General features: G+C 47.2%; 1 protein-coding gene across 1 annotated transcript in view; it reads right to left on the reverse strand.

The window, feature by feature from the left end:
* eml4 (EMAP like 4) overlaps positions 1 to 22594 on the reverse strand; it is a 104817-nt gene that overhangs the window by 64369 nt on the left and 17854 nt on the right. The window contains exons 6-11 of the mRNA XM_084321714.1: positions 22140 to 22263; positions 20914 to 21063; positions 8933 to 9002; positions 5552 to 5662; positions 3687 to 3782; positions 449 to 583 (exon numbers count right to left, since the gene is read on the reverse strand). Of these exons, the coding sequence (XP_084177840.1) occupies positions 449 to 583; positions 3687 to 3782; positions 5552 to 5662; positions 8933 to 9002; positions 20914 to 21063; positions 22140 to 22263 (686 nt within the window). The remainder of the gene's footprint in view (positions 1 to 448; positions 584 to 3686; positions 3783 to 5551; positions 5663 to 8932; positions 9003 to 20913; positions 21064 to 22139; positions 22264 to 22594) is intronic.

Genomic DNA, 22594 nt, shown 5'->3' on the forward strand with positions numbered 1-22594 from the left:
TTATTATTATTTAATTTTTTCTTGTTTAACTGTGGATTGTGTGTTTCTTTTACAATGGTATACATTATTATTTGTGTAAATTAGGTTGTACGCCGACCATTAAGTAAATACTTGTTAGTTTAGGAATAAGGGGCCGGTAACTATAAGATTTATTCTTCTTCCTGCTCCTTTTGTCCATGGAATGACTATTTATGATTGTGTAATGAAGAAACTATGATTGTATGATTCCATGTGGCAAATAAAAACTCTGAACTCTGAACTCTGAACTGAACTATCTATCTATCTATCTATCTATCTATCTATCTATCTATCTATCTATCTATCTATCTATCTATCTATCTATCTATCTATCTATCTATCTATCTATCTATCTATCTATCTATCTATCTATCTATCTATCTATCTATCTATCTATCTATCTATATGATCATCATTGATCAGTCCTCACCCCAAAGATGCCCTGCTTGCGAGCCAGCGAGGTGCCGCCCCAGGTCCAGAAGAAGATGTGGGACTTGCCGCAGGTGACGATGGTGTTGGCGTCTGTAGGGTGGAACTCCACCGACAGAACCACCTCGTTGGTCGACTGTTGAGAGTCAATCATATAAACGGTAAATGGTGCATTTATATAACAGCTTTTATCCAAAACGTTCCTCACATTCACCCATTCACTCACACATTCACACACCGATGGCAGAGGCGACCATGCAAGGTGCCAACCTGTACATCGGGAGCAGTTAGGGGTTAAGTGTCTTGCTCAAGGACACTTTGACACGCTGCCTGGGAGGAGCGGGAATCGAACCGGGAACCTTCCGACTACCATATATGAAGTTCAGAGTTGTTTTGGCAGGCTGTTAGAAATAATCATTTGTTCTTAACTCATTCAGCGCCGTCCACGCATATATACATGTTTGTCCGCCAATCGAATAACGCCAACCATATTGGATTGTTATTTCTTTTATTCGCTATTTCCATTCATAAATCATCCAGGAAGGCTGTGTGACCATATGGAATGACTCTGAGATCGCAAAAGTACAATACCCCCGCCTGGTGGTATGCGGCCGATGTTGCACTCCCTTTGTGACTCTGTGTATGTGGCTGTGTATCATTGAAATTCATCCGGGCGCAGTTTTCGAGTAGCCTGGACCGAGGGGTCTCCCCGATCGCATTGAATCGCTTTTGGGACGCCCGATTCATTATGCTGTGGGGGGTTATGTCGTGGCCCAAATGGACATACGATCTAGCAGATGGCAATCAAATAATTGGAATATTCTTTTTGGAATCTCATCGGCCACAGGTAAGAGCAATTTAACGTCAATTTCAGCTTGGTTGTGCATTGTTTTCATAGCCATCGCCCTGATCAGCGTATGCTGTTGTACTAACGAATGCCGTTATTGACAATCAATTAATCAGAAACGACCCCCCCCCCCCCCCTTTCATGGAACATAATATATCAATCATATGCATTTGAATTTTTTATTGTAGCGTGTATAGGGACGAAATGCCAATGGATTAAGTATACTATGCATCATGGCCTAATACTAGCCTCCCAGGAATTACCCTAAACCGCTCTAAAACCATACTTATATTCACCACGGTATAAAACGGGAATGTATGGATGGAAAAAAGATTCCTTTTTCACATCTTGAACGATAGATACTTGATGTCAAATGGGCCATAGTATTGCATCCATAGCTATAATATTTAAATAGTTATAGCCCTGCAAACAAGGTGAGCGACTCCCATCGTGTACAGCGGTGGCGGTAGCTACTACACAGGATTAGGCTGATCCCCGGCGGTCAATGAGTCAAGACATGCCAGGTTAAAGGTGGGGTAGGCAAAATATTTAGAACCATTTGGTAATATTTGGTGAAATTATAATTATACAATTATAATAATTATAATAATAACAGCTAGCAATAAATCAAGTGCACTGGGAACAAAACCCAGTCTCCCAGGTCCTGAAATCAGTCATCCCAAAATCTCAGGGTGTCTGAATCTCATGAACCAATCTGATCTTCTTGGGCTGCCAAGCGGTGTGCCTGGGGTGGTATCACTAACACCACCACTAACACCCAGAAGTACCCACACTGAACACAACCGCCTGCCAATCTGAGGCGGGGAAGTATGTTTTATTATTATTATTATTATTTAAATCCAGCTTGAAGCTGCCTGTGCCTCGGGGAGTCTGCACGTGCACAGCGCCAGCTCCAATGATGCAACGCTTTACTCTGTTTCATGGAAGCTAGATATATAACTGAACGTAAACCAAATGCGGCCAAATTTATATAGGATTCTATCACATTTTCATAACAATAGCACCCTGCGCTGTTTTCATTGAGGTTTCTTACAAATTAACGATGCTCTATGTTGTCCTTTATATGCCGATTATCATTAGAATCTTAAATTGTACCATATGTCCCCCTTTAGACAACATAATGTAACGCTACCAGCGCACTTCTGTTAAGATAATTAGTTTACCATTCGTGGTCGCTATACCGAGGTCGCAGTAATAGTTTACCGCTGTTCAGATCACGTCGAAGAATATAGACACATCCCAGTGACCTGCGACCTGTGCTAACGCTCTTGGGAAATGCAGTGTTGTAGTTTTCAACATTTTCACCTTTTAATTTTAAACCAATGCTGCCATCTACTGACAACAGAAAGTGTTGTCTAATCGTCACCTTGAGAGCCACTTCCGTATACAGCGTCGCCCCAAACCCATTCTAGAGATTCCCACTTTTTACTGGGAGTGGGGCGTGGCCGTATTTGGTCCCAGACAATAAGAGTGGCTGCAATTGGTCACTTTATTCATCCCCTTGGGGAAATTCAGGTATCCGGTAGCTCAGTGCAGTTGACGGACAATAAAAAACAATAAAAAAAGGACAACCAATACAACAAACAAACAATGAAGGTCAGCGCTGACGTTCAAAAAGTTCCAATGAATAAATAAATAAATGGTGAGCACTATTGCACAGTGTTAAGTAAGAAAAATTGCTATAGAAAATCACAGTATACAAATTAAATTGCACATTGTCCAATGGAGATATAATGATTGGATATTGGTCTAATATCTAATTAGACAAATTTAATACCATATAATTAAAATAATAATACAATAATAATCACTAATCGAATAATGTATAATTAAAATAATACTCTCTAATTTAATACAGTATAATTAAAATAAGAATACAATAATAAGCCCTCATTTAATACAGTATAATTAAAATAAGAATACAATAATAATCAGTAATTGAATACAGTACAAATAATTTGTATTTCTAATCAAATACTCTAAAGCAGCATTTTTCCACTTCAAGATTTCAAGCTGTTTTGGGCTGGGCTCCGCCCATACTCTCAAAGCGCTTTGAGTGACATTCACCCACACAGCATGATACATACGAGAGAGAGCGAGAGAGAGCGAGAGAGAGAATGAGCGAGCGAGAGAGAGAGAGAGAGAGGAGAGATCGCTCTGTGAGAATTGGCACAACGGAATTGGGATGGGAGAAAAAAATTTAAAAAAGAGGAGAAAAAGTGGATAAAAAAAATAAAAAATTGTCAAAAACGCTGGCGCCAGGGAGTACAGATGGAAAAACAGCGTGGCAGTCAATGAGTTAATCTACAACATGACAGAACAAACAGCTCATCTTAATCTACAACATGACAGAACAAACAGCTCATCTCACCTTAATCTCAGCGATTTTAGATTTCCTCTGCCAGTCCCAGACGGTCAGCATGTGGTCGTTACAGTCATCAATCACACTCAGGTGCTGCCCAGAGTCCTGGGAGAGAGACACACACAGAGACACACACACACAGAGACACACACACACGGAGACACAAACACACACACGTGGAGAGAGGCACACACACACAGAGACAGACAGAGAGAGAGACAGAGACAGAGAGAGAGAGACGGAGACGGAGACAGAGACAGAGACAGAGACAGAGACAGAGACAGAGACAGAGTGAGAGAGAGAGAGAGAGAGAGAGAGAGAGACAGAGACAGAGACAGAGAGAGAGAGAGAGAGAGAGAGAGGCACACGCACGCACACACGCACACATAATGTGATACATGTGGATTTATTTGGAAGAAGATACTTCACAGACGAGCCAGACACCTGCTGTAATTGATTAGACTGTAATTGATTCTATGTTTTTTGACTGGGAGATTCTTAGTTCAAACCCCTGGGAAGATATAGGCCAGATGTGAAAGAGTCAAAGAGGTATGCAATTCAAATGGTACTACATGGCATTTCAGAACCCTGGTATGTGGCCGTGCCCATTGCTTTGAAAGATACCTGGACTGAAGCCAGACTTGTATATTTATTTTCATTATTTTATTTAAATTCATTGAAGGCTTGTAACTCTAAGAGGTTGAAGAATGGTTCCCAGCACCACAGGCCCAGTCTCAACATGCTTTACGGTCGCTATAGGTTAACCTTTTTCTGTAATCCCGAAGCCTAGCAGAGAGGTGCTACAATACTACTGTATACAATCGGCCTTTAGCAGAATTCAAGGCATCCTCTTTTACCATCATTAATGCATGTATGTAGAGAAAACAGACAGGCGAGACAAACAGCCTATGGCCAGAATATCTGCAGGACGTAAAACTAAACCAATGACCGTCAGTAAACATACAGCCCGAGCAGCACAAATGGGCAAACAGTGATACGTGTTCCGTTCCAGCTGTGCTATTCACACAATGATCTTTCATAACAGAGGATGGATAATGATTAACACAGCCTACAATTACTGTGTGTGTATGCACAGTGTGTGTGTGTGTGTGGGGGGGGGTATGTTGTTTATATTAAATTTGAGTGTGCACTGTGCACGTGTGGTCATGTGTGTACACATGTGTGTTCATCCAAATGTATTTTATGTATTGGTGTGGTATGTATGCAAGCAAATGTATACATTATGCATACATGTATTGTGTTTTCGAGAGAGAGAGAGAGAGAGAGAGAGAGAGAGAGAGAGAGAGAGAGAGAGAGAGAGAGAGAGAGAGAGAATGGGCTGTAAAGTACTAGTGATTAGAGAGGCTATGAGGTATTCAACACCCCAGTGGCAAAACACGGACCCATAAGTGAGAGCCATCACCTCAAACCCAAAGACTGTTATATTCTATTCTATCCTGAGCTTAAATAGTGTGCGAGGATAGGAGTTCACCATGTTTATCACTAAGATATGTCATAAGCTATGTTTAAACTACCATGCCAACCATGTGCATAACCCTATAATAACCCATCAAGATGTCAAATGAACATATCACACACAATGTTTTCAGTGGAGGTTTAAACATTTCATCCTGGGATCCAGACAGTTTCGCACAGTGGGACCCAAGCTCTTTAAATCATCCTGGGGGTGAGCCTGTCTTGTGAGGAAGCCCCCATCCTATTTCTGGTCTTGACCCAGAGTTGAACAAACATAGTGGTCTATAACACGTTGGTAGACTGTGTGTGTGTGTGTGTGTGTGTGTGTGTGTGTGTGTGTGTGTGTGTGTGTGTGTGTGTGTGTGAGGGGAGGACGGGGGGGGAGAGGGTGTACTCACTGCTTTGGAGAAGGCCAGGGAGCCCACTCCTCTCTCGAAGGTCCCCAGGCCAATGACCTGCAGCGTGGACAGGGTGACGGAGTCCCACACCCTGACGTGAGGCTGCAGAGGCTGAGGGGAGAGGAGCACGGCGTCAGAGAGGAGCTGCTATCAGAGAGGAGCTGCTATCTGAGAGGAACAGCGTCAGAGAGGAGCTGCTATCTGAGAGGAACAGCGTCAGAGAGGAACTGCTATCAGAGAGGAACAGCGTCAGAGAGGAGCTGCTATCTGAGAGGAACAGCGTCAGAGAAGAGCTGCTATCTGAGAGGAACAGCGTCAGAGAAGAGCTGCTATCTGAGAGGAACTGCTATCAGAGAGGAACAGCGTCAGAGAGGAACTGCTATCAGAGAGGAACAGCGTCAGAGAGGAACTGCTATCTGAGAGGAACTGCTATCTGAGAGGAACAGCGTCAGAGAGGAGCTGCTATCTGAGAGGAACTGCTATCTGAGAGGAACAGCGTCAGAGAGGAGCTGCTATCTGAGAGGAACAGCGTCAGAGAGGAACTGCTATCTGAGAGGAACTGCTATCTGAGAGGAACAGCGTCAGAGAGGAACTGCTATCTGAGAGGAACTGCTATCTGAGAGGAACAGCGTCAGAGAGGAGCTGCTATCTGAGAGGAACAGCGTCAGAGAGGAACTGCTATCTGAGAGGAACTGCTATCTGAGAGGAACAGCGTCAGAGAGGAACTGCTATCTGAGAGGAACTGCTATCTGAGAGGAACAGCGTCAGAGAGGAACTACTATCTGAGAGGAACAGCGTCAGAGAGGAACTGCTATCTGAGAGGAACAGCGTCAGAGAGGAACTACTATCTGAGAGGAACAGCGTCAGAGAGGAACTGCTATCAGAGAGGAACTGCTATCTGAGAGGAACTGCTATCTGAGAGGAACTGCTATCTGAGAGGAACTGCTATCTGAGAGAAACTGCTATCTGAGAGAAACTGCTATCAGAGAGGAACTGCTATCAGAGAGGAACAGCGTCAGAGAGGAACTGCTATCAGAGAGGAACAGCGTCAGAGAACAGCTGCTATCTGCGCCGTCTCACATACGTCTGCACACATAGTTTGTCTTTAATAAGCGATTTAGATGTTCCCCTTTTTCATTCACACTGAGCAAGTAACAGTATTGTTAAAATATACAAGACTTGTATAAAACATGTATAAAAATATACAGACATAGACAAATGCATACAGTCATAAAGACGGCAAACAGATCGACACGCAGAAGGTGAAATGGTGAGGATGGGAAAGACAGACAGTTAGAGAGATCACCACGCAGACAGACAGAGACACAGTTAGAGAGAGTTAGAGAGATCACCACGCAGACAGACAGAGACACAGTTAGAGAGATCACCACGCAGACAGACAGAGACACAGTTAGACACAGTTAGAGAGATCACCACGCAGACAGACAGAGACACAGTTAGAGAGATCACCACGCAGACAGACAGAGACACAGTTAGAGAGATCACCACGCAGACAGACAGAGACACAGTTGGAGACACAGTTAGAGAGATCACCACGCAGACAGACAGAGACACAGTTAGAGAGATCACCACGCAGACAGACAGAGACACAGTTAGAGAGATCACCACGCAGACAGACAGAGACACCGTTAGACACAGTTAGAGACAGTTAGAGAGATCACCACGCAGACAGACAGAGACACCGTTAGAGAGATCACCACGCAGACAGACAGAGACACAGTTAGAGAGATCACCACGCAGACAGACAGACAGACACAGTTAGAGAGATCACCACGCAGACAGACAGACATACACAGTTAGAGAGATCACCACGCAGACAGACAGAGACACAGTTAGAGAGATCACCACGCAGACAGACAGATACAGTTAGAGAGATCACCACGCAGACAGACAGACACAGTTAGAGAGATCACCAGGCAGACAGACAGACAGACACAGTTAGAGACAGTTAGAGAGATCACCACGCAGACAGACAGACAGACACAGTTAGAGACAGTTAGAGAGATCACCACGCAGACAGACAGACACAGTTAGAGAGATCACCACGCAGACAGACAGAGACACAGTTAGAGAGATCACCACGCAGACAGACAGACAGACAGACACAGTTAGAGATATCACCACGCAGACAGACAGACAGAGACACAGTTAGAGAGATCACCACGCAGACAGACAGAGACACAGTTAGAGAGATCACCACGCAGACAGACAGAGACACAGTTAGAGAGATCACCACGCAGACAGACAGAGACACCGTTAGACACAGTTAGAGACAGTTAGAGAGATCACCACGCAGACAGACAGACACAGTTAGAGAGATCACCAGGCAGACAGACAGAGACACAGTTAGAGAGATCACCACGCAGACAGACAGACAGACACAGTTAGAGAGATCACCACGCAGACAGACAGACAGACACAGTTAGAGAGATCACCACGCAGACAGACAGATGGACAGACTAGCTCAAAGGACCCCAGCGCGTCTCATTCCATCCACTCTGACATGTTTAGGTCTCCTCTAACGCTCAGACATAATGAGCAGGATTAGAGCGACAGATTACCGTCACGCTTCACCGAGCAGGGAGCACCTGTGTGTCTGCGATAGACGGCCCGATTGTGCAAACGCTAGCATGAGATCTGCAGATGCATGATCAGACAACAGAGCCCACGGGTGTTGTGATAGGAGACGTGGAAAGAAAGAGAAAAAAACGGTTACGGGGTTCTGTCCTCGTCCTCGTGTCAAAACCCACGTTAGAGAGTCTATCTACAGTATCTGAACGGAGGATAAACAATTGAGGTTTTGGCTCCGAGTCAGTGATCTGGTCAGGGCAGGTTAATGTTTAGAACTGGTTTAGCAAACAAGCACCGTACAGCTAAGCTGTCATTATGCCGCATAATTTAGCGGTTAAGTATGTGGGGTGATGATGATGAGGCTGAACGCTTGACACTATATGAGACCTCGGGGCAAAGCGGTCGTGCTTCTTCGCAAATGTCCTCGCGCTGCTCATATTGATGTGGTCCAAGTAGGGCTGTCTTAAATACTTCAAAGCTTCGTTCGATGGGCATGGGATTCGAATATGAAAATAAAATTCGATTATGTAATAAAAAAAAATATGATTTTTTCTTTTTTTTGCAAAATCAACTCTGCCTCTTTTTTTTTGCAAAATCAACTCTGCCTCTCTTTGTTAACTACAACAAGCAATGCTGTTTGTTATTTAAGATGAGGTCAGACTCGGCACTGACAGATGTGTTAATTTTTTATTTTTTATTTCGAAGCTTCGAATTAAAATCAAATCTCGGCCCTGAAGCTTCGAATTCCCAAAAAAAATCGAAGGTCAGCCCTAGGTCCAAGTGTCTTACCCGTCCGTCCTTGTCCACACCTGCGATTTGGCCCGTGGCGATGCGGATCTTGTCTGGATGAATAGCAAGACTACGAGAGAGGAGAGAGAGACACACAGAGTGAGAGACAAGGAGGAGAGAGAGGGAGGTAGGATGAGAGGTGGAGACACACAGTCGGACTATGTGGCCATTTTCCTGGTAAAATAATATCTTCTCAAGACCACCTATACCGTTTACTTTTTACTGAACTGCTTCAAGAGTTTTACTGTACCTCTTACACACTTTGGAGAGCAGGTGTGTCTGACAGAAAACACTTAAATGACAAATAAAATATCCTGGAAGAGATCTGAATCTCTCTCATGGGATCAAAACATTTATCTTCCAATAAACGTGTTCTACTTGCAAGCTTAAAGGAACACTACAACATGGGGCTTGACATGGGTTTCATCTATATGTGTCCAGTAGCCCCAGAGAGAGGTCCAGTTGCATGTTAGCCTAGCTTAGCACAATGACTGGAAGCAGTAGGGAGCAGCTGGCCTAGCTTAGCACAAGGACTGGAAGCAGTAGGGAGAAGCTAGCCTAGCTTAGCACAAGGACTGGAAGCAGTAGGGAGCAGCTGGCCTAGCTTAGCACAAGGACTGGAAGCAGTAGGGAGAAGCTAGCCTAGCTTAGCACAAGGACTGGAAGCAGTAGGGAGCAGCAAGCCTAGCTTAGCACAATAACTGGAAGCAGTAGAGAACAGCTAGACTAGCTTAGCACAAGGACTAGAAGCAGTAGGGAGCAGCTAGACTAGCTTAGCACAAGGACTAGAAGCAGTAGGGAGCAGCTAGACTAGCTTAGCACAAGGACTGGAAGCAGTAGGGAGCAGCTAGCCAAGCTCTGTCCACAAGGAACGGACAGTAAAGAAGGCCTCTCAAATAGTTGAGGACAACACACACACCCTTCACACCCATTACGAACAAATGCACTGAGGCCGTCGATACAGAGCTTCGACACTTGAAAAAAGGGGTTTAGCTAGCTTCGTGCCTATATCAGACTGCTGAACGCCTAGGTCTGGTGGAGGCCGGACTAACAGACTCCCCTTCCACCTGATGGGCGCATATCATCTGTATTATTATTATTATTTATTATTTATATACATATATAATTGCTCCATATGGATGTTAATATATCATACTTTTAAGTACTGTAGTTTTAATTTAGTTGGCGTCTTTTATAGTGGTGTTTTTTTACTGTCGTTTTAACACATCCGGGGCCATCCACGTATATATAAATAAACAGAGATTAAATTGATCAATCTTCTCATCTGAGGGCTTGCGTCCATTTGGCGCATCTGTCTGGGCGCAAGTGTCTTTTTTCAATTGTTCCCAATGAGGAGGGAGTGTATGCGGCCGCATACGGCCGTCTATAGGAAATGCGCTGCGGTCGGCTTCTTTTTTCAGTGCGTTTCAGCTTTTTTGTGCGGCCGCACCCTGCGTTTAAAGTTGAAAACTTCTGAACTTTTCTGAGTTTTTTTTCTCTCGCCGCAAGCGCTTCATCCCAGCGCTCTGCCAGCGTTTTTCAGCTGGGGAAAATGCGGTAAATGGACGCAAGCCCTGACTCTTGGGAAGATGGTACATAAGTGTATATATACCAAATAGTTTGAGTGTTCCTTTAAGACAGTGTGCGCCGGTACAGACAAGCTTCAAAAGCTTTACCATCCAGTGTATAAAACACTACGTTTCCTTATCGAATGGAAACGTATAAGGCTGCTTGGCCTTATGGGAGGAAGTGAGGCGTATCTCTTTTAAAACAAAGCCGCCTATATCAGCCGGTCTTTCCTGCTCCACAAAGAGCCTGTTTGCGTGGCCGTTTGCATTCTGTTTATCCAGAGCACATGGAACCAGGATATATAAAACATCCCACACACAATGGCCTCAGCCAGAGGAACACGGTGGGACCAAGCTATTTGGTTAGTCTGTGGTTTTGTACGAGACAGTTTACAGTACTTAGTGTGATATTACTTAGTGTGGCCAGTTACCCACACAAGTGTGCACGCACGCACACACACACACACACACACACACACACACACACACACACACACACACACACACACACACACACACACACACACACACACACACACACACACACACACACACACACACACACACACACACACACACACACACACACACAGTGTAGTAATTTGCTTCTCTGGAGACAAATATGTAATTTCTGTCTACATGATGTGATTTCTCCGGGAGCAGCAGGTAAACCAGCTATTAAGACGTCAATCACTAAAACGGGAACATATAGAAATCTCCAAGAAAAGCTGCAGCAGCTTGAGCCACTTACTCCGACATCCGTTACGCCATATAGACTGAGGAATGAAGCCGTGACCACAGACTGCAGCTAAATGCTCATCTGCACGTCAAAGGGTTGACTACACAATGTGACAAAGAAAGAAAGAGGGTTCTTTCTCCTATTAAACCCAAAGAAAGCAGAGAGAAATTAACTCACAAAGGAGATAATGAACAGGGTGTTAGTCTGGAAGCAGTCTATGGTCCTCATGACGAGCCCTAAATACAGTCTATGGTAAATGGTAAATGGTGCAATTTGTTCCTCACATTTTCCCTATTCACTCACACATTCACACACACCGACGGCAGAGGCATGCACGGCTCATCAGGAGCAGTTAGGGGTTAAGAGTCTTGCTCAAGGACACTTCGACACACTGCCCGGGAGGAGCGGGAATCAAACCGGGAACCTCCGGCTTACCAGACGACTGCTCTACCTGCAATTTGCATACATGCCCCAACAGGTCCATGGAGGACGCCATAGCCCATGTGCTGCACACAGCAGCATCACACCTGGACAAGAGGCAGGGGAACTATGTGAGAATGCTGTTCATTGACTACAGCTCAGCATTCAATACCATAGTCCCCTCCAAACTCATAGCCAAGCTCAGGGACCTGGGCTTGAACTATGACCTCTGCCAGTGGGTCTTGGACTTCCTGACGGGCAGACCCCAGGTGGTGAGAGCAGGCAACTGCACCTCCTCATCCATCACGCTCAACATAGGGGCCCCCCAGGGCTGTGTTCTGAGTCCCCTCCTCTACTCTTTGTACACACATGACTGTGTGGCACAGCGGAACAACAACACAACCATCAAATTTGCTGACGACACAGTAGTGGTGGGCCTGATCTCTGCAAACAACGAGAGGGCCTACCTGGAGGAGGTCAAGGTTCTAGTGGGATGGTGTCAAGAGAACAGCCTCTCCCTGAACGTCAGCAAAACAAAGGAGATGATTGTGGACTTTAGGAGGTCGGGGGTCAGGGACTACAGCCCCCTCAGCATCGACGGGGCACCGGTTGAGAGAGTGAACAGTTTTAAGTACCTCGGAGTCCACATATCCGAGGACTTGACATGGACCACACACATTGACAGTGTTGTGAAGAAGGCACGGCAATGCCTCTACTTCCTCAGGCGGAAGTAGGAAGTTCCAAGTCAGTCAGAAGATCCTTAAGAACTTCTACTCATGTATATCACCTCCTGGTTTGGGAATAGCACCGCACAAGACCGTAGCAGACTACAGAGAGTGGCCCGTTCAGCCGAACGCACAATTGGAGGGGGGCTTCCCACCCTCCAGAACATTTACAACAAGCGGTGCAGGGGTAAGGCCAAGAGAATCATCAAGGACTCCAGCCACCCAAACAACTGCCTCTTTGAACTGCTGCGGTCAGGCAAGCGATACCGGAGTCTCGTGGCAAGCACAGAGACTCAGAAGAAGCTTCTATCCCCAGGCCATCAGGATGCTCAACGAACAATAACACTATGTAACAACCATCAAATGCACTCACAGCACACACATCCACACGCACACACTCACTTTAAACAAACAACTCACTGCAGCACCCACTTTACCCACTTTAGAACACCTAAACACACTTTATATCTATTGGTAAAGAATTTGCACTACAACCCATACCTCATTACACCTTACTGTAAATTGTACCTAAATTGTACCTCATCCCATTTCTGCTTTGCACTGTATAGTATATTGTATATTATTATATTGTATAGTATATTGTATGGTAACTCAGTTATATATCGTATGGCTATCGCGTCCCGCTCTAGCCTAATGAGATACCCCTTATCTCCTAGTACCTACTGTACACCAACACGAACAACTTAACACTTTGACTGCCTAAAAACGATTTACAACGTCTTTGCTGGCGATGCTAAAGTTGCCGGGGGACGCTGTACAGCGTCCTTATATCAATATTTCAAAAATCTGGAATCGGATTCATATTCCCCCTCCGCTGGCCTGAGATTCACCAGCAGGACCCACTGAGCTCTCTGGCGGTTCAGGAGCGCCATCTGGTGGCCGATCGGCGCAACTGCTTAACAGGAAGCGCAGTAGAGGTTTTGCTGGTCGGCCCTATTGCTTCCGGCCACTCGGGATAGGTTCCGGCACTCTAGCTCGTCACTCTACATAGCGATCGATTGCCAATAACTCGATAAACAACATGATTTGGACGTATATACCATTATACAAGCTGGAGATGGACCGGGTAATAATATATCCCATAATGATAAAATTTCTACTCGACGATGATCGCCCAACGGCGCGCGGAGACTGGGGTGAGTTTCAGCGTGTAACGTTACCATCTTCGATACTAACTGCTTTTATCAACATTTGACCCACATTAGATGATTGGTATAACGCTGCCCACGGAATTATAAACGCCCCCTCGCCCATCCGGTCAACATCAGATGACGTGTAGTAACTTCTAGAAGTACGTCTAGTTGGAATTTTTTATATCGCGCTGATTGCCATCAAACTGTATTTCATCATCAATATAATGCATTTGGGGCTATATATCACGTTCTGGAGAAAGTTGCAGAAAGAGATGAAAACATACTTATACATTAGACCATACTTTACTATGAATATGTGAATGAAAAAGTTTAACGTTGCTACACAATGAACAATACATATAGGACTTTGAATGGGCCCTAATAATGGCAATGTAGCAATAGAATTTAAAAAGTTATAGCCCTGCAAAGAAGGGGACGTTCTCCATAGACAAATAGCGCTGGCAATCTATGGTATATCATTAATTTAACCCATGGCAGCCAAAGTGTTAATGCACCCATACCTGATCGGGCCCCGCCCCTATGGAGGCGTAGCCTATAAGACCATGGTCATGGTCACCAAACACGCTTCCTCTTTTTTCGTTCCATCATATCGGCTGCGTGCACCGTATGTAACTAGTAGTATGAAAAAGATTGGAGGAATTGTGTAATGTTGAAAGCTTACCGGAGGTTGCTGGCCCCTGGCATCTTCGAAGCATGTTTTCAGCGACACGACGGGCCTATGTTGATGTTTCCTCGTCTGATGGCAGCAGACCAAGGTTCAGCTGTGCAAGATTGGCTGTCGGGCCAGCTTGTACCCAGGTAGGCCCTGTGTCTTCAGGCATGGGTATTGGTGTTAGTAATGCTGGTTTGTTTTGTTACACAACCATGTTGTGTGTTGGCGCCGGGGGCAGGATGGTTTGGTGAACGTTTCACTGCAGTGAACGGTTTCCAAACGGTCTTGGGCGTGCTGTTAAACATCTAATGCTATGCTACATGCTAACGCTAATGCTACATGCTAACACTACTGCTACATGCTAACTGCTACGCTGTTCTAATGTCTCCGCCGTGAGATGTTGTCACTTCTCCCTCCTCTTGCCCGGTTCATCAATGAAGGTCAGTCGGTAGCTGTTGTGGGGGTTTTGCTGAGTCCTATTTACCTTTTTTACGGGTAAATGGGTTGACAACAGGGTAGGCCGTGGCTAGGTAGCCTAGCCAGGTACGTTACCTTTGTGTTCCGGCGGTGTCTGTGGAACGGTGTCCCCATCTGGGGCCGTTGCGTGAGCTTGGCGGTGTAGCAGTAGAGCTATACTACTGCAGGATGGGACTTAACGGCGGGTTATGGCTCAGCTGGCTAGTTCCTATCCACATTGGCGTCGGGTAGTGGGGCTATGGGTCCAGCCGACATGGTAAACATGTTGCGTGTCTGTGTGCAGGCGGTTGTTGATCTGGGTCCCACATCGCCTCACGCTAGGCTGTAGTAGTGTAGGGGGCTACTGTTTCGTTCTGTCACTCTGCTATGAGAAGGTCTGTCTTTGCTACAGCTTTCTCTCCTCTCAACCATTTATGCTGACGGTCAATCGGTGTCTACTGGGGGAGTAGTGCGGGGGGGGGGGCTTTGTTTACCTTTTTTGGTAAATGGGTTAAGCTAGGGCTGGTGTGCTGTTGTGAATATTTTGAATGAAGGCGGGACTAGTTCGCTCTGGTCCGCCTCCCCTTAACGTTGTGTATATGGGTTTGCTCATTCTACAGTATTTTGTGGGTTAGTTCTTTTATTCATTTAACCTTTTCATGGTGCACACCACAGTGGAGGTTGCTGTTTGCAACCACCACTGGTGCTCCGTGTTAACATCAGTCCTTTGTTTTTTACATAATGAAACAGTGCCCCGCCCGGCCGACGCCATGGGTGGGTTGGCCTGGCGAGTGGCTGGTGGGCTGCTAAAGCCTGTACCGCCACGGTATGGAATTGGCAGCGATTAGAACTGTGTTTGAATTGCTGTTTTTTTCTATTAAAAGAATGGTGTCTGGTGGCGGGGCCTTGAGGGCCAGCCGACGTCGACACATCGCGCGAGGTTGTTGACGTTATTAACTTTGACCCAGCCGCAAGCTATAACCGCTCAGGGTTCCCCTCTCCACAGGGGATTTTGGTCTTCTGCTGGAGCACGGGCGGTATTGTCCTAGGCCCCACACCGCCTCACACCGCGCAGCCAGAAGAAGAGAGAGCACGGCCTCGTCAGCGGCGATGACGAGGCCCTCGACAGGCGGCCATGTTTTCCCCCGCCGGAGGTATCCTGGGCGTTGATTCGACAGGTGTCCACAAGGCCGACAGCCTTGGCGGCCGAGGGATCGGCCATGTTGGATGGGTTCGGCTTGAACAAACAAGCCGTCACCGTCCTGCCGCGAGCAGCCCGCTCTCCGATCACTCCCTTCCCCAACACCAGCGGAAAAAGTGGGCTCTGATTGTTTCCTTTGGCTGCGGGCCGCGTGCCTTCGTTGAAGCGCGGGCAGCCCCACTTTTCGCTTCTCATGGGGACAGGGGCTGACACCCAGTTGATGGCTGAGCCTGGGTCTGTCCGTGAGAATGTTGTGCTGTCAAGCGGCTCCCACACCATAAGCTGTGTTGGTTGAGCCTGGTGTTACGTCTGTCAACTTAAGTGTTGTCAGCAGGGGGGCTCGAAACCTTTTGAGGCACACAGTGCGGGCTTCCCCGGCCTCGCCTTCACCAGGCCAGGTATCATGTTGGTGCCTCCCACTCCTGAAAAATCGGCAGTGGTCTTGCAGGCACGCGTGATTTGGGGTGGTAGTAATATCACTGCAGGGCTACGGTGTGTAGGAACCCATGGGGTCCTTACACCTTGCATGTCCGGCTGCAGAACAACTCCTCAGCATGTTCTGGAGGGGTGTTCAGTGGGGGGGCTTTTTTCACCTAGGAAGCCCCCCGTATCAAACCGGCCCTTTCTGTTGGGGTCCCCCCTTGGGTGCGATTGCCTCGTGGGTGGTGTCAGGGTCAGATGTCCCGACACGGAACGCTCTGCTCGCAGGGTTCCAGGGTTGGCTACGCACAGCGGGGGGACCGGGCCAACTATCTACAGTTCCTGGCGGACCTGCGCCACATGGCGGCGGGTGCGTTGGCAGTGTCATCACATATGACTACGGCAGTACCATATGTCGAGGTGGATGGAGAGAACGCTGAGGCGGGGACTTGTGTTTACACAACCCCACCCGTTTCCAGGTTTGGTACAGACCCTATTGTCAGGGTCTCCAGCAGTGACAGCTCTGGTCAACGAGATCCAATCTCTGTGGACGAAGCAAGCCATCGTCGTGGCGTTCTCCTCCCGGTGTTCTCTGCCTGAGAAATCGGGAGGGGGGGGTGTCAGACCCAGGCTGGACCTGTCCCATGGGAAGGTTCAGCATTTTTTGGATCGTCTCCTACCTGTTGAACACTGTCAGGTGGGGGTCTGGTTCTCCTCCATAGACCTGTAGGATGCGTATGCGCATCTCCGATCTTCCATCCTAGGGCTTACCTACGCTTCCTTTGCAGGGTTAGCGTATGAGTACCAGAGGCTGCCGTTCGGTTTTCTCTGGCTCCCCGCATCTTCACCAAGTGCGTGGAGGCCGCACTGGGGCCTCTGCGTCGTCAGGGGTTACGGAGTGTTCTGCCCTGACGACGTTCTGGTCCTTCGCGTGTTGTCAACACGCTCGGGAGGTTCCGTCCTAGGACGGTTACGGCGCTGTCTCACGTCGCGTTTTCACCAATGTCTCCCTCGCTGGTGACGCGTCGGGCCAACGCAGTAGGGGGCAGCTGGCAAACCATGCTGCCCGGTCTGTGCTACGTTCAATGTGTTGGTGTTGAAAGCGGTCCGTCTGGTCCACAAATGGTGTTGATCAGGACGGACGATACGACGTCAGTGTCGTGTATCGACAGACAGGGAGGGGTACGCTCCCCCCGTCTGCACCAGGCGGCGGGCGGCTGGCTATGGGCGTCCTCCATCTGCGCGGCCTGAGGGCTCCCCACATCCCTGGCAGGGAGAATGTGGGTACAGGTGTACTGTCGCTGGGCGGTCCTCATCCTGACGGGTGGGGATTACGTCCGGACATAGCCAGGCAGGTCTGGGACCGATGCCGTGCCGCCTGGGATTCTTCCCCATACATCTGTTAGGTCAGTTGTTGGGACGGGTACGTTGAGGGGCGCAGGTTCTTGATCCTGATGGTGTTACCATCCGGAATGCGCATGCTCCCTCCACTGTCGCGCTTACGCGGGCAGATGACGTATGTTCCAAGTGTGGTGTAAGGCGGGGGGCCGGGACTCAGTCTCCTGTCCCCTGGATGCTGTCCTTAGTTACCTCCAGTCTCTCCTTGATAGACTGTCGGCTTCGACGGTGAGGGTATATGCAGCAGCTATATCCTCCTATCATGAGGGGTTTGAGGGGATGTCTTGTTCAGCCACCCTCTTGTGAAGCGTTCCTGCTTGGCGCTCGACGCGTTAAGCCGGTGCAACGCTCCTGGGCTCCGACTTGGGATCTTCAACTGGTCCTCGGTCGGTTGTCCTAGGCCCCGTTTGAGCCGATCGAGCAGGCGCCGTTGGAACAGCTGTCATTCAAGACCGCGTTCTTGCTGGCCGTCACCTCCGCTGACGCGTGGGTGTGCTTTGTGCTCTCTCGGTACGACCAGAGTGCCTGTCTTTCGTTCCGATTGCGGTGCCACTCTGCGGCCTAATCCTGCCTTCGTGCCTGTAAATATCCGGATTTCTTCCGCTCCAGGGATATTGTGGTTCAGGCGTTTCATCCGCCTCCTCACGGTGGTGAGTTAGATGCAGGCCTTCACCCGTCATGTCCGGTCCGTGCTTTGGGAATTGCCTCAGCCGTACTCAGGACCTCGGGGTCACCGTTCGGCTTTTTGTCTGTCACGGTGGTTCTCATGCCGGTAAGGCACTATCGAACAACGCCTGTCCCATTGGTTGTGCGAGGGCATTGCCCTCTGCTACACGTTGGCTGGGCAGGATCCCCCTGGGGGCGTCAGGGCGCACTCCACTCATGGGGTGGCTGCCTCTGCCGCTCTCCTGGGTGGGGCCTCGGTGGAGAACATCTGTGCTGCAGCTTCATGGTCCTCCCCGGGCCCCTTTGTAAGGTTTTACCTCATGGACATGACCGGGGGTTCTGTCTCCCAGGCGGTTCTGGGGTCTGTGGCCTTTCCTGCTTCCCGTTCTTTGGTAGGGTAGCAGGAGTGTGTGGGTATGGGCCACAGTGTGTTGAGTCACACGTGGTTCCGCCTGTGCGGTGTGTTCAAGGGGTTCTAGTTCCCTCTTGTTCACATTCAGGTGGAGTTGACTGTGCCCCCCCTTCATTAGGAAGGATGGGGTGACAGGGCTCCCCGCACCTCTTGATGTGGGCTTACGGGTCCTCAGGGGGTACATCTGTCGGGTCTCGCGTCCGCTCTAACCCATATCTCATTAGGCTAGAGCGGGACGCGATAGCCATACGATATATAACGATAGGTTATGTATATAACCTAGTTATATTAGTATTGGCTGAGCGTCCCGCTCTACGCGGCCCTGAGTTCCCTTTTGAGGGATCTTTTACTGGAACGAGATTTGGCGAGGAATAGTGTTTGGTGACCATGACCATGGTCTTATAGGCTACGCCTCCATAGGGGCCGGCCCGATCAGGTATGGGTGCATTAAGTTGTTCGTGTTGGTGTACAGTAGGTACTAGGAGATAAGGGGTATCTCATTAGGCTAGAGCGGGACGCTCAGCCAATACTAATATAACTAGGTTATATACATAACCTATCGTTACTTCTACTCTGCATTGAACATTGTATATATGTACATACTGAACACTTGTGTCTACGTACTTGACTTCTATTTTATGCTTGCTATACTTATTTTATACTTATCTATTTTTGTCTAGCACAGTCTCTGGAGCGTAACAGAAAGAAGCATTTTGTATAAAAGTATTCTGTATGACAACTAATAAAGAAACTTGAACTTGAACTTGAAACTATCTCCCGAGCCACTGTTGCCCCCAGTCTATGGTCCTCATGAAAAGGCCTAAATCAAACACACACACTTCGCCATGTCAAGGACCCCCATAGGATTTTAGCTTGTAGATGTTTTATTACAGAATTCTATACTGTAGATGAGGAGTTCATTAAGAGGAGAGCATTTTGAGGAGAGCATTTTGTACTTTAGTTTGTATATCGTATATTATGTATAGTGTTTTGTATAGTGTTTGGACTTTATTATTTTTTTCTTATGTACTGTATGCAGCACATTCTCAGGGGGCTCATACAGAACCAAGCATTTCACTGTCATGTGCTTCATAACAAATGTGTCAAATAAAAACAAACTTGAACTTGAGAGAGAGAGCGAAGCATATGACCCTTGTCATTGTGTTCCTTATGGGCGAAATTATAGTGAAATTAAACTATTCTTCATTTTGCTTGGGAACCCCTGGAACCCCTTTAAGGACCCCACTTTCAAAACGACTGCACTACATAACGCAGTCAACCCAGGACCACCCTCTGCCCTACAATCAGCAGCTAGATAGTGCTTACCATTTGACACAGTCGGTGTGTCCTAGATAGTGCTTACCATTTGACAGTCGGTGTGTCCTAGATAGTGCTTACCATTTGACAGTCTGTGTGTGTGTGTCCTAGATAGTGCTTACCATTTGACAGTCTGTGTGTCCTAGATAGTGCTTAACATTTGACAGTCGGTGTGTCCTAGATAGTGCTTAACATTTGACAGTCGGTGTGTCCTAGATAGTGCTTACCATTTGACAGTCTGTGTGTCCTAGATAGTGCTTACCATTTGACAGTCGGTGTGTCCTAGATAGTGCTTAACATTTGACAGTCGGTGTGTCCTAGATAGTGCTTACCATTTGACACAGTCGGTGTGTCCTAGATAGTGCTTACCATTTGACAGTCTGTGTGTCCTAGATAGTGCTTACCATTTGACAGTCTGTGTGTCCTAGATAGTGCTACTGCTTACCATTTGACACAGCCGGTGTGTCCTAGATAGTGCTTACCATTTGACAGTCGGTGTGTCCTAGATAGTGCTTACCATTTGACAGTCTGTGTGTCCTAGATAGTGCTTACCATTTGACAGTCTGTGTGTCCTAGATAGTGCTACTGCTTACCATTTGACACAGCCGGTGTGTCCTAGATAGTGCTTACCATTTGACAGTCTGTGTGTCCTAGATAGTGCTTTGCTTACCATTTGACACAGCCGGTGTGTCCTAGATAGTGCTTTTCTTACCATTTGACACAGCCGGTGTGTCCTAGATAGTGCTTTGCTTACCATTTGACAGTCGGTGTGTCCTAGATACTGCTTACCATTTGACACAGTCGGTGTGTCCTAGATAGTGCTACTGCTTACCATTTGACACAGTCGGTGTGTCCTAGATAGTGACGCTGCGTCCGCTCCTCGTAGTTGAACAGCACGACCACCGAGGCCACGAAGTACACAATCTCCCCCGTGGGAAGTAGGTACACGTTGGCTCGACAGTCCCTCCCCCTGTACCCATACCTGAGACGGAGTTAAGGGACCTAAAGTAAACTGACTGAGAGTGAACACAAGGTGAAAGTAACAAACCAGAGAACATTTTCAGAAATAAATCATATTATATGTTTACACACAGTAAGGTAACACACCGTAAGGTAACACACAGTAAGGTAACACGCAGTAAGTAAGGTAACACACAGTAAGGTAACACACCGTAAGGTAACACACAGTAAGGTAACACACCGTAAGGTAACACAGTAAGGTAACACACCGTAAGGTAACACACCGTAAGGTAACACACAGTAAGGTAACACACAGTAAGGTAACACACAGTAAGGTAACACACAGTAAGGTAAGGTAACACACAGTAAGGTAACACAGTAAGGTAACACACCGTAAGGTAACACACCGTAAGGTAACACACCGTAAGGTAACACACAGTAAGGTAACACACAGTAAGGTAACACACAGTAAGGTAACACAGTAAGGTAACACACAGTAAGGTAACACACAGTAAGGTAGCACACAGTAAGGTAACACACAGTAAGGTAACACACTGTAAGGTAACACACCGTAAGGTAACACCGTAAGGTAACACACCGTAAGGTAACACACAGTAAGGTAACACACAGTAAGGTAACACACCGTAAGGTAACACACCGTAAGGTAACACACCGTAAGGTAACACACAGTAAGGTAACACACAAACACACAGTAAGGTAACACACAGTAAGGTAACACACCGTAAGGTAACACACAGTAATGTAACACACAGTAAGGTAACACACAGTAAGGTAACACACAGTAAGGTAACACACAAACACACAGTAAGGTAACACACAGTAAGGTAACACACAAACACACAGTAAGGTAACACACAGTAAGGTAACACACCGTAAGGTAACACATAGTAAGGTAACACACCGTAAGGTAACACACAGTAAGGTACGGTAACACACCATAATGGTTAACAACGTTTTGGACCCTCCTCAAGCTACGTCAGTCTCAAATACGGCACATTGCTACTCGGCCACCTCTGAACGGTGCCTGCCGGACCGAGTGTAAACCAGGCTTCAGGGCTTCTTAGAGAGGAAGGATACACCCACTCCAGCTTCAGTCTCTCCGGAGGAAGCTCTGTACGGACCTCGTCGTAGTTCTCCACGTCGGAAGGGATGAACATGGTGATGGGTCTACCACGCATGAACATCTTGATGTGGTTCCCTTCTGCAGAGGAGATGAAGAGGAGAGAGAAAAACCATGTTAGGTCACATAATGATTGTAAGGATGTTAGGTCACATGATGATCGTAAGGATGTTAGGTCACAGAATGATTGATTGTAAGGATGTTAGGTCACATAATGATTGTAAGGATGTTAGGTCACAGAATGATTGTAAGGATGTTAGGTCACAGAGTGATTGTAAGGATGTTAGGTCACAGAATGATTGTAAGGATGTTAGGTCACAGAATGATTGTAAGGATGTTAGGTCACAGAGTGATTGATTGTAAGGATGTTAGGTCACAGAATGATTGTAAGGATGTTAGGTCACAGAGTGAT

The sequence above is a fragment of the Notolepis coatsorum genome (assembly GCF_963971535.1).
Source record: "Notolepis coatsorum genome assembly, chromosome: 9".
In the NCBI taxonomy this organism is placed as follows: Eukaryota; Metazoa; Chordata; class Actinopteri; order Aulopiformes; family Paralepididae; genus Notolepis; species Notolepis coatsorum.